The sequence below is a fragment of the Myotis davidii genome, unplaced genomic scaffold, assembly GCF_000327345.1.
Source record: "Myotis davidii unplaced genomic scaffold, ASM32734v1 scaffold1404, whole genome shotgun sequence".
Classification (NCBI taxonomy): Eukaryota; Metazoa; Chordata; class Mammalia; order Chiroptera; family Vespertilionidae; genus Myotis; species Myotis davidii.
The window spans coordinates 62,630-76,130 of NW_006294781.1; the positions used below are offsets into that span (position 1 = coordinate 62,630).

The 13,501-nt window shown below is 38.2% G+C and overlaps 1 protein-coding gene across 1 annotated transcript in view; it reads left to right on the forward strand.

Moving 5' to 3' along the window:
* HLTF (helicase-like transcription factor) overlaps positions 1 to 9,622 on the forward strand; it is a 49,810-nt gene extending 40,188 nt beyond the window's left edge. Inside the window, exon 12 of the mRNA XM_015567609.1 lies at positions 7,563 to 9,622. Coding sequence (XP_015423095.1) covers positions 7,563 to 7,715 — 153 coding nt within the window. The 3' untranslated portion in view covers positions 7,716 to 9,622. The remainder of the gene's footprint in view (positions 1 to 7,562) is intronic.
* Positions 9,623 to 13,501: the final 3,879 nt, after the last annotated feature.

A 13,501-nucleotide genomic window follows, 5' to 3' on the forward strand; every position in this document is an offset into this window, starting at 1 on the left:
GGTTCCCTCTCACCCAGCTGCAGTTTGTTAGGTAATTTTAGATTGCAAAGGGCCAGGCCATTCATATTGCAAAAGCCTCTGCGTACAGCTTGACCGGGGGGCGGGGGGGTCTGAGGGAATCAACAGGACAGAGAAAACAGCTATGGGTGATCCTCAGCCCTTCCCTGAGAGGCCCCAGGTCCCAGTGTCCCACGGTGTAATCTCTGAGCACCTTTGAGAGAAAGCCGCCCTTGAGTTCCACCCAATGCCAGACAGTCCAGTTTCTCCCCGTATGATTTTGGGTCCCCAGAGACTCACCCAGAACTGGAGTTCAGGGCTGTTGGGAGCTTGTGTCTCCCTCCAGATTGAAAAAGACAACCATGTCCTCAGTTGCCAGTCCTTTCCCCACACCTGCGTACCTCTGCAATTTACTCCCACACCTCCTCTGAGTCTCAGTGTGCTTTTCTCTTTCTTTGTAATTGTAGAATTTCCACCCAGCAAACCTTCCTGTGGTTCTGGATGATGTCCGTTTTGTCTTTTAGTTGTATTTTTGAAGTGGTTGTGCGAGGCAGCCATTTCAGGTGTTTACCTATGCCGCCATCTTGGTTTCTCCCCCTAAATGATAGCTTTGTTGGGTAAAGTAATCTTGGGTCTAGGTCCGTACTATCCATCACTTTGAATATTTTTTGCCACTCCCTTCTGGCTTGCATAGTTTCTGTTGAGAAATCAGCTGACAGTTTTATGGGTGCCCCTTGTAGGTAACTAACTGCTTTTCCCTTGCTGCTTTTAAGATTCTTTGTCTTTAACCTTTGGCATTTTAATTATGATGTGTCTTGGTGTGTTCCTTTTTGGGTTCCTCTTGTTTGGGACTCTGTGCTTCCTGTCTATGTCCATAATATGTATATTCATATAAGACTTGTAAGTCTATTTCTTTCACCAGGTAGGGGAAGTTTTCTCTCATTATTTCTTAAAATAGGTTTTCAGTCTCTTACTCTGTCTCTTCTCCTTCTGCACCCCCATAATGCGACTGTTGGTTGGCTTGAAGTTGTCACAGAGACTCCTTACACCGTCTTCATATTTTTGTATTCTTTTCTCTTTTTGCTCTTCTGATTGTGTGTTCTTTGCTTCCTCAAATTTTGAATCATTGATTTGATTCTCGGAATTCTCTACTCTACTGTTGAATTCTTGTTAATTATTCATTATTTTAGTTAATGTATGCTTAATTTCTGACTGATCGTTTTCTCTCTTTGGCATTCTCATGAAGATCCTTGAATAATCTTATATCTGTGGTTTTGAACTCTGTATCCATTAGTTTGCTTTCTTCCATTTCTTTCATTTGTGACATGTTTCTTTGTCTCTGCATTTTTGCCAGTTCCCTGTGTTTGTTTCTATGTATTGGGTAGAGCTGCTATGTCTCCTGGAGTTGGTAGAGTGGCCTTGTGTAGAGGTATCCCGTAGGGCTCAGTGGCTCAGCCTCCCAGTCTCCTGAGCTGGGCACTCTAGGTGCACCCCTTTGTGGGTTGTGTGCAGAGTCTTGTTGTAGTTGAGACTTGATTGCTGTTGGCATCACTGGGAGGAATTGACCTCCAGGCCAGTTGGCTGTGAGGACAAGTTGCAACTACAGTGGAAGAGCTGCTGTGCATGATAAAGCCCTATGGAGCAGGACTTGTGTCAGTGGGGCTATGGTGCTCACTCAGTCTGCCCTTGAGTGTGTTGATTGTGGATGTGTAGAGCTGTAATCTGGTATGGTCTGAAGCTGTCCACCAGGTATACTGGCTCTTGGGTCTGCAGGAAGGTGCAAAGTCAGCCACTGCTTGGGGCCACCTGGCAAGAGCAGCAGAGAGATATGCAGACTCCTCCTATTTGTATTGAATTTGGAAGTGCCCAGGTGAGACCCAGCTTTGAACCAAGGCAGGCTGATGCTGGTGCCAGTGCCAGGTCATGGGTCTTTTACTGATAGGTATGGGCCATGCTGACACCAGCTGCAGCTTGTTTGAAAGATTTCAAGGAAGCCTGAAGCCTAAACCAGGACAGAACATTCATATGTAAAGGCTGCTGCAAACAGCTTGGGTGGAGCTGCAAATTGGATGCGGTGGGGTCTCAGTGAATCACCAGGGCAGAGCAAACACATGTGCTGCAGGTTTATGGGGACTCCTGGATATGGTTGCCAAGCCAATCACCCCTGGGACAGGGGAGGTCTAGGCATAGGAACAATGACCCCTGAAAGCCATCTCCGAGTTCCTGCCCCATGCCAGACAATCCAGTTCCTCCCCATATGCTTCTGGGTCCTCAACGCTTCCTGGCACTGGAGCTCAGAGGAAGCAAATCTGCGTAAATTTGTACCTGGCTCTTTAAGAGGGACACCTGTGTCTCTGGCAGCCTCCATGTCCCCCTGCTACAATTCCAACTGGTTTTTACAGCCCGAAGTTATGGGGACTTTTCTTCCCAGCTCTGGGGCCCTGGGTGGTGGTCTGGTGAGGGGCTGGGACCTCTTGCTCCTCACAGCAGCCTCTGCAGAGACAATCTCCCTCTGGTTTAAAAATATACTATATAAAAACTGGCAAAATATACTATATAAGACCATACTTAATTATACCAGTAATATTATCCCAGGAATAGGATAAAAAGAGATCAATGGCCCTAGCTGGTTTGTTACTTTGTTATTCAAGTTTTCATAGTATCTCTGCTGAGTATTTTCATATATCTTGGAAGTACTCAGCTTTTTCATATTTCAAATATGAAACATATTTTTAGCCCAGGCAAAAAATGAATATTACTTTTATTCTCTTCAGAGGAAACCACCACCAATGGTTTAACATATGCTATTCAAATCCCTTTCTCTATATTTACATACCTTCATACTTAACGTATACCTCTAGGGTGGGAGCCAGATGAAGGAGGGCACAAGGTGGGGAAATGGAGGGCATCTGTAATACTCTCAACAATAAAAATAAATTAAAAAATTTTTCTGGGATCATACTTTATTATTTTGCAACATGCTATCTTCCCCCTTAACAGTATATATTGGAGACTTTCATATATGTACATTTAGATCAAACCTATTCTTTTGTTTTCTGTTGTGGTAAGATATACATAATGTAGTATTTAAAATAATAAAAAGTATTTTTTAAAAAATATATTTTATTGATTTTTTACAGAGAGGAAGGGAGAGGGATAGATAGTTAGAAACATAGATCAGAGAGAAACATCAATCAGCTGCCTCCTGCACATCCCCAGTAGGGGATGTGCCCACAACCAAGGTACATGCCCCTGACCGGAATCGAACGTGGGACCTTTCAGTCCACAGGCCGACGCTCTTATCGGCTGAGCCAAACTGGTTAGGGCAATAAAAAGTGTTTTTAAGTGTGCAATTCAGTGGTAGTAAGTATATTCACATTATTGTTGCAGTCATAATCACCATCCATCTTCAGAACTTTTTCATCTCACACTGAGACTCTATCTATACCCATTAAACCTAACTCATGATTCCTTCCTATCCCCCGCCCCCGCCCCCCCGCAACCACCCTTCTACTTCCTGTCTCTGAATTTGACTACTCTACAAATCCATTCTTTTTAATGCCTACATATAGATACATCATAATTTCTTTAACCAGTACCATTTATTTGCTAATAAAAACAGTGCCATAATGAGCATTATATTACATGCATTTGTGCATATATACAAATATTTCTTCAAGATACGTTAAGAAATAGAATTATAGATTTATTATTTTTATTAGATAACTTTCATGTTGTTTTCAAAGTAGACTTTATGATATGAGAATTATGTAAATTTATTCTTATGTGATGGTCAAAAAGTACCCTTTAATTTGCATTTACCTAAGACCTTGGGGATATTTCACATATCTGTTGTTTGTTAATATTTTTTTCTGGGACTTGCTTGTTTATATCTTTTGCCTAGTTTTCAAAAAGTACAAATACAATTTTATAGTATAAAAAAATCTCTTCATACATACTGATTTTAAATGTTTTGTTATATATATTGAACATGATTTATCCCAGGCTTTTGCTTATCTTTGAACTTTATGTGTGTTTTTTTTGTCATAAGAAAGTCTTAACATTTTTATGATTAAAACATGTCAGCTTCTTTCTTTTTATCTTCCAGATTTTAAGGTCTTAATTAGAACAGAAGGCTTTATTTTCAAATTTTAAAACTGAATCTCTTAACATTTACCACTGATTTGTTTGAAATATTGTTCTTTATTTATGATTAATGATATGATTCTAATTTTATTCTTTTTTCAAATGAAGGCCCATTTGCTCCATTATCATTTATTTTGAAAAGCCCATCCTTTTTTTTCTTTTGATTTGAAATTTCACTTTTATCAAACATACTACATGGGTTTCTTGTGGACTCTCTTCTGTTCCACTGATCTCCCTCTCTCTCTCTCTTTTTTTCCCATTGATTTCAGAGAGGAAGGGAGCGGGAGAGAGGGGTAGAAATATCAATGATGAGAGAGAATCATCAATTGGCTGCCTCCTGCACGTCTCCCCTATTGGGGATCGAGCCCGCAACCCAGGCATGTGCCCTAGACCGGAATCGAAACCGAGACCCTTCAGTCTGCAGGCTGATGCTCTATCCACTGAGCCAAACCAGCGTGAGCCATTGATCTTTTTTATCCTATTGCTGGGACAATATTACTGGTATAATTACTATGGTTTTATATAGTCCTAGTGGCCCGGTGCATGATATTTGTGCATGGGAGTGTGGGGGCGTTCCCTCAGCTCAGCCTGCACCCTCTCCAATCGGAAATCCCTCATGCAATCTGGAACCACTGGCTCCTAGCCACTCACCTATCTGCCTGCCTGATTGCCCCTAACCAGCGGTTCTCAACCTGTGGATCATGACCATCGGAAAAGACATATAGCATATCAGATATTTACATTACGATTCATAACAGTAGCAAAATTACAGTTATGAAGTAGCAACGAAAATAATTTTATGGTTGGGGGTCACCACAACATGAGGAACTGTATTAAAGGGTCGCAGCATTAGGAAGGTTGAGAACCACTGACCCCTTTGCCTGCCTGACTGATCACCCCTGCCTCTGCCCCCCTGGTTGCCTCCAACTGCCCTCCCCTGTCAGCTTGATCTCCCCCCCAACTGCCCTCCCCTGCCAGCCTGATCTCGCCCCCAACGGCCCTCCCCTGCAAGCCTGATCTTACCCCCAACGGCCCTCCCCAACGGCCTGATCTCGCCCCAAACTGCCTTCCTCTGCTGGCCTGATTGCCCTCAACAGCTTGTGCCTCAGCCCCCACCACCATGGCTTTGTACTGAAGGAAGTCGGACAAAAACACATAACCCCTATATCTGGACTGATAGCCAGCCATATGCACTATACTGCCAAACTGGTCATTAAAAAATGGAACCACTTTCTTACACCTCACACCAAACAGCTGTTGCCCTTAAAACCCCTCTTCAGCCCCCACCTTAGGTTCTGCCATCGCAGTTCACCCAGATTAGGTTCTGATTGGTCGGTTTCTATGCCAGTCAGCGTCAAAAGCTCCGCCTCCTAGGGAGCCATTGGCTCCTCGCACTTCATCCAGATTTTGTTCTGATTGGTCAGTTTCTATGCCAGTCAGGGTTTCCAGGTCTATCTCGGGTCTAATCAGAGAGGTGGGGCTGATCAGCAGCCACCCCAGGCTGCTGGCAAGCTGGCTGATCTTCTGACCTCTCGAAAAGAGAGAGAGAGAGGCGTAGCTGCTGGCAATGCCCAGAGAGAGAGGCAAGGGCTGATCAGCAGCTGCTACAGAGGCTGTGGATCAGACCCTGCTTCTTTCTCTGGGCCTCACCAGCACCCACAGCAGCTACTGATCAGCCCCGCCTCTCTCTCTCTCCAAGAGGTCCGCAGTTCAGCCCACTCACCTGTTCCCACCCACCCGAGCCTGCTGCGTGCACAGCCTGGCATTCAGTCATCCCTTTGGTCGTTTTGGATGTTACAGACCCTGACTCTTCAGATAGTGGGGCAAAGTGCTCACATTATCCTTCATTGTGAATATTTTATTGGTTATTACTATTACTCCTAAATTGCACTTTGGGTTTAGGTTACCAAATCTCATTTAAGAAATCTTGTTTGGGATTTATTAAATTTATGATTAATTTGATAACTTGATAACTATCTTTTTAATAAGAGTGTTCCTATACAGGAACTTAGGTAGTATCTCCTAAGTACATTCACATCATTAATTTTTTTTTATGTATCTCAATACATAACAACTTTAGTTATTACAGTAACCAGAACCTCTAATAGTGTTGGACAGCAGAAGTGATAGTAACAATTTTGGACTTGTTTCTATCTCTGTTGGAAATGCTTTTGTTTTATATGAAATATGTTGTTTTGGGGAAGTTTCTAGTAGATGCCCTTAATGTGGTTGAAGGACATTTATTTCTAGGTAAATGTGGATTTTCTTTTATCAGGAATAAATGTTGAATTTTATCAAGTGTTTCTTAAGCATCTGTTGAGATATTCACTTTTCTTTAATTTTTTTCATGTTATGAATTATACCAGATAAAGGCTTATTCTTGCATTTCTGAGAAAATATCATTTAGCTTTTAAAATATAATGATACATTTACTTTTGCTATTATTCCACTTACAGAGCTGCCTTTAAAGTTTGTTTTTTTTGTGTGTGTGCTGTCTTATTTGATGATGGGGTTTTAAGATGTAACATATCTTTATGGCCATATTTTTTGTATCAGAAAACAATATTGAGTGATAAGGGAATGCAATCTCATCTCTAGTTATTATATTACTAGAGGCCCGTTGCATGAAGAGATTCATGCAATAGGCCTTCCCTTCCCCTGGCTGCCGGCACTGGTTTTCCTCTGGCACCCAGGACCCAGGCCTTCGCTCCGGCTGGGGCCTTCAGTCTTTGCTACTCCACTTTGCACCTATGTATGCAAATTAACCGCCATCTTTGTTGGGTTAATTTGCATACTCTCCTGATTGGCTGGTAAGCATAGCTGAGGGATGGTTAATTTACATGTTTGTCTATTATTAGGTAAGATGTTCTAAATATGCTCACTGTATATTCAGGTAAAAGGTGGAACTAAATAGTTTCTAATAGGTTATTATTGACCTGCTGTTTTTTTAAATCCTCACCTGAGGATATTTTTCCATTGATTTTTAGAGAGAGTAGACAAGAGAGAGGGAAAGACAGAGAGAAATATTGATGTGAGAGAAACACATGGATTGGTTGCTTCCCGCACAACCTGACCAGGGCCTGGGCTGGGAAGGAAGGAGCCTGCAATCAGGGTATGTGCCTTTGACCCAATTGAATCTGGGTCCCTTCGGTCCGCAGGCTGACACTTTATCCATTGAACCAAATTGTCTAGGGCTTATTGACCATTTTTGAAAGCTACACAATACTACAAAAATGTAGATCTATATTTTCATATTCTCAAGTTTTCATTTTTTTAAATTTATTGGGGTGACATTGGTCAACATGAACATATAGGTTTCAGGTGTGGGTTTCTATGTTATAAGATCTGTATATTAAAGATTTTAAATATTGTGACCTAACAAATACTTAACCAATTTACCTTTTTCTTTTCCTTTAAAGTTTATTGTGAAGGACTCTGTTGAAGAAAATATGCTGAAAATACAAAATACAAAGAGAGAACTTGCAGCTGGAGCCTTTGGAACAAAAAAAACAAATGCCAGTGAAGTGAAACAAGCTAAAATTAATGAAATCAAAACTTTAATTGATTTATAATTTGTGGGATTTTGGTAAGATTGGCTTGATCAGATATATAGTTGTTTTAGAAATGAGAAAAATACAGTTTTAGAAATGAGATCTCGTGAATATATCTTCTAGAAGGGGCATGTTTTTTGGTCAGTGAAGTAGTATTACTGATACATAATCTCTTCTATATATGAACCTATATTTTAATGATATTTCAAATAGCAGTAAGTTCTGTTATATACTGTGGCCTGAAAGAATTTTTTTGAGAAAAAAAGTTATTGTTATTCAAGTTTTCATAGTATCTCTGCTGAGTATTTTCATATATCTTGTAAGTACTCAGCTTTTTCATATTTCAAATAAGGTCGAACCTTTTATACTTTTGACCAAATAAAGAGTTATTTTCTATGTTGGACACATTTGGTTTTCCATCAGTCCTCCTGTTTGTGATGCAATGGATTCAATAGTCCTTGTAAGCTATTCATATATACACAGTCTATAGAAAAGATTGGTTTTATTGGACTTTCAAAGAGCATATTTGCATTCCAGAACCAAACCTTAAAATGAGAGACCAAAGTCCAAGTTAGTAATTTACTTATAATTTTTTTTACAGTTTCATTGAGATATAATTTATATAAGTGATTTGCAGTTTTATGTTCATGAAAAAGATTAGGGACTGTGTTAGAGTACTGTGTTCTCCATTTTAGTCAGGTACTGTTCATTGCTTAAATGTAACTTGATGTGTTAGTGTGTAAATATGGTCTGTGGGGGTGAAAGGGAGCAAATTCTACCCAATTTGATTTAAATTATGGAATTGCTGAATGGATATTTCTATATATAGATAACTTTTATTTATGTAGGTTTTTTTAAAAAAATAACTTTATACATTTTTATAATTCTGAAGACTACTATATGTGAGAGGTACAATACCTAGATGGAAGTTGGACTGGATGACCTCCAAAATAATTTTGACTCTTAAAGACATCTTAGTCCTGAAAGGAAAAATGTCTTTGTTATTGTGTTTAGAATCAGAATTTGTGTTTGGACCTTCAATAATTCATCCTTCCATCTATCTACAGAATTTATCATCTTTCTGTTACTTTTCTGTTAATCAAACTCATAGTAGTTGCCATAGAATTCTAGATGATTCTTTGAATCACATTTAAAATACTTAAGCTATAATTCAGCAATCAGATTAGGCAATCAGTGTTGTTTTTCCCTTAAGGGAAACTTTTTTTTTTAATTCAAAGAAAGAAGAGATTAATTACTGTAATAAGAGAAGCTTTATGTTTGATGATCCAGACTAGAAAACACCTTATATTTTACTTGTAGTGCTAGAAGTGACTTGACTGAAAGATAGGAAATTGAGGCAATATTGTGTTCTGGGGCACACATCTAAGGTTTATACTAAATCTATTAACAGCTAAGTCCTCTCTTTCCTGCGTCCTGTCTCTTGCTTTAAGGAAACAGTGGGTTAGATTGCAAGAATTTTTCCAGTTTCTTTTCTCTTTGGCAGTAGGTGAGGTAGGGCTGATGAAAAGGGTCAGCAGACCTTTCTACAGGGACAAGAGTGGACAGGGACACTAGCATTAAGGAGCAATGGCGAAGTTCTTTACATTATGGGACTAGCATTATACAAAAAATTGGGTGGATCAAAATCTCATCAAATAGAGTAAGTGGATTCTCTCTATACCAGTTCTTCAGAGAGAGTAAATATAAAAGGAGTCGACAAAAAAACAATACAGCCTAACTCTTCTGGCTTACAAAAGTAAAGTCTTGCAAGCTCACTATAGAGGTGAAGACTGCTGATTCTTTACCCAGACATTTACATACTTGTGTTTTTAAACACATTCAAAATAAATTTGGCGAGTCATTTAAAAATACCTTTCTGTTTTTGTATAGTTCTATTAAATGGTGTTAAGTAAAAAACAAGTTTAATCCACCCTAAGAAAATATATAAACCATTGGAATGAAAACTTCACATTATGCTATGTTGTTAATTGTTTCATTATTATGTAGAATAATAGCTTGAGAAGTATCTTGAAGACATTGTATTCCCACTTGTGGTTCAAACTGAATTTTGTTTTAAATCTAAAATCAATAAAAGTTTCAAAAATTTATTTGCTTCCTCAGTGCCATAATTTTAATGACTTTTTCTTTAAAGAAAATTTAATCTTTCATAAATATCACACTTTTATGAAGATGTCTATATTACTATATTAGTTGAGTTTCTTGCTTAGAAATCAGTGTATATAATTTTTAACTTTATGTTAAATGTATTGATATTCTGAAATATTGGTTCTAATTATTTTTTTACTTTTGATAATACCTATTACTAAATAATGGTGTTACTAAATAATACACACTGCATTATAGATTTTGCTCTATTACAGCTCTAGGATTGGAAATAGTTAATCAAGAAAATGATCTTCTGTTTATTATCAGTGAGTACCAATGAAATTATCCTCCAACAGTGTCTGTTTTCTGTTAGGGGACACCAAAGACATTGGTATATTTTTTTATTTATTTATCATACTTGCCACAGTTCTATTCATTGGGATTTGGAAGATTCACCAAAATTATGAAGACAATTTTATGTTTGGCTCCTTAAAAAGAACTCAGATGTTTAACCTTAAGTTTTTAAGTATATTAACTTTAAAATATTTGCAAAATATGTAATATAACAGCTTACCCTCAGTTAATTCATTATTGAGTATATAGTAACATTTCTTACATGTTCTACATTGTGGACTTGGTACCTAGTTTGTGTGGTACTTCTGAATAAAAAAGCTAAAAATACTAGTAGCTATGAAGGACTGCTTCCCTGCTGTCTTTCCAGTGGCCTGGAAACCTATAAGCAGGCATAATGTTTTCTTTCATGTTGATATATTTGCACTTATTGTGTAGTAATGAGGGGAAGCAGTCTTCTATAGAAAGCCATGATAATTTACTCCTTTTATATATATTTACTCCTTTTGTGTGATTTCTTATTCCCAATCAGATCTCAACCTTCCTGATCAAGAATGGTCTGACAAATTTAAACCCATTTCTACTTTTAAATTTATAAATTAACTTCCATATGAAAATATAACTTTAATAACATATATAATTTAATGTCTGTGGCACAAGCCACCTCCATTAACTTGAACCAGGTATCTAAAACTTTATAGTAACTAGGCTGCACTGGGACCTCCACATTTTTAGCAGATGTCAAAGCGACTTATTAAGCTGGTAGATGAAACAGATTCTAGGGCATGTCTTGGCACATTTGAAACCCAGTCTAGACTATTTTAAGAGGGTATTCAATGTGATCAGAAGTGATATTAAGAGTCATCAAAGAGGTATATTGTTAAATATGTGTTCTATTTCCTAGAGCAAAGATAATGGTCTAATGTCTTAGGAAGGTTTTCATTAAGTCTGCTGTCTTTTTAGCATTATAGTTTATTAAAAATAAAGGCAGATAAAGTTAACCAGGACACAACTTCCTGAATCCACTAATTTACCCCTTTTGTTAAGGGAGGGAAGGGTTATTCCCTAATGGTACATTGTAGATTTTAAAAAAAAATTTGCACTGGTAACAACAGTTGATAAAGAAAAGGTAACTTAAATATTTCATGAGAAATGGTCTACTGCAGGAGTCTTTTTAAAAAAAAATATAGATATAGATATAGATATATTGTTGTAGTTGATTTCAGAGTGGGAGAGGGAGAGAGAAATATCAATGATGACAGAAAATCATTGATCAGCTGCCTCCTGCATGCCCTACACTGAGAGGCAAGCCCACAACCTGGAAATTGCCCTGACTGGGAATTGAACCGGGACCTCCTAGTTCACAAAGTCAATGCTCAACCACTGAGCCACACTGGCCAGGCTAGTGCCAGGCCTTGCAGATAATAGTGTAAGAATTAAGATAAACATACACGTACATTGTCTGTGAATTAAAGACGTTGATGAAACATGGAGGTGATCTCCAGACGTGGATCTAATCTTTGTGTAGGCATACTTGTCTTATAGCAAAAGGATATTATGTCTACCATTGTTCACAAGGATAAAAAATAAGAATACATCTACAAATGTATGTTGTAATCTGAGTTATTATTGCCTTTTTACACATCTTACTAAGTAACTCTTGGTATGTTAGGCTCCCTGGAAATGATTTTGCAGTATAATTAATTATACAGTTTTGCATGGAAAAGTTAATATTTCATCTTAATGAAAGTGAATCCTTGGTAGATCAGGGGAGGAAAAGAAATGTTGGCCTAGTTCAGTGACTTTCCAGCCTCATAACTTATCACTTTTAGGCACATTATGCTTTCTTCTATGATAAACTTGTTATCCTTTCTGATTCCAAAGGTAACAGCCTTGACATACTACTTAAAATAAGAAATTATATAAACTTTTTCACTGTAGTTTTATGCTATGTAAAAAATAGGGAACAAAAGGTAGTAAGTAAATATAAAGATTAGTACTGAGTAATAGGTTTGATCCCCTCTATTTGCTTTGATATCGTTTATCAAACATAAAAAAGGCTTTTAATCTTGTGATCTCTTCTGATTCAGATGGAGAGTTCCAAAATACACGTAATTATTCAAATTGCATATTAGATGGCCACAACAGAAAGGCAGTATTAGTTGCCTGAAGATTAGGTTTCTGTTCATCCCAACTGGGATTCAGAGCCAAAAGGGTTCTGACCAGCGTACATACTAGCCTTCAGTAAATCTATGTACTTACTCAGTAGAAAAGGTCTAGCCTTCATTCAAAGGCCAGATTATTAAACATTTGACTCTTCCTATTTTTGTCCTAGGCAAACAGTAGTGAGAAATGGTAAATAATAGTCTGGACATCATGAAAGAAACCTCAAAAAAAGTGGACACAGAATAAGTACATGAAAAGAGTGAGCTGCTTAGTATAGACGTTAAGGAGCCCTTACCCCTATAAGGATGTGTTGACCCTGAGCACATCACGATATCATAGCAGTCGTACAATTGGAGCTTTGCCTCTTCTGGTACAACAACTGAAAACAGGATAATTCTGTGAAGGTGTGTAAGATACAAAGGGTTACACAGTGAATTGTCAATTGACATTGTTGATGGGTTCTGTGACTTTAAGCAAATGACGTGTGACAAGCAATTTTACCATAGGCTGATATACACAAGAGTTAGGGTCCTACAATGTCTCATCATTTTGTAATGAAACTATCTGCTATACGTTGTGAAGCTGAATCATGTGTAAGCCGAAACTTACAACTTAATTTCTACCCATGGATTTTCTTATCCATTTACTTTTATATTATAACTAGTGGCCTGGTGCACAGATTCGAGCACATTGAAAGGAAATTAGAAGAAATATTTTAATATCATTATTCACCCTTTCTCTATAATAGACGTGTCAATCAAATTCACAATCGACAATTACAGATCGAAGCACACGCATGTGATTGGTGCCAGCTAGAGCTTTTTATGTATCACGCATGCACTACTCAACTTAGCCTTTTATCTACACTAATAAAAGAGAAACATGGTAATTGGCATACGACCGCTACCCTTTTCATTGGCTAATCAGCGAGATATGCAAATTAACTGGCAGCCAAGATGGCGGCCGGTGGCCAGGCAGCTTAAACTGAACACGAGGCTTGCTTGCTGCAGTGACAGAGGACTCCAACATTCCCCACCTGCCTTGCCAGCCTCTGAGCCTGCAGTTTGAAACATCGTAACAAATATAGAAGCTAAACAAAACCCCAGAAACCCCGTTTTCAGCAGCCGGATCTCAGAGCTAGAGTTGATACAAGATTATAGAACCCAAACAAACACGATACCTGC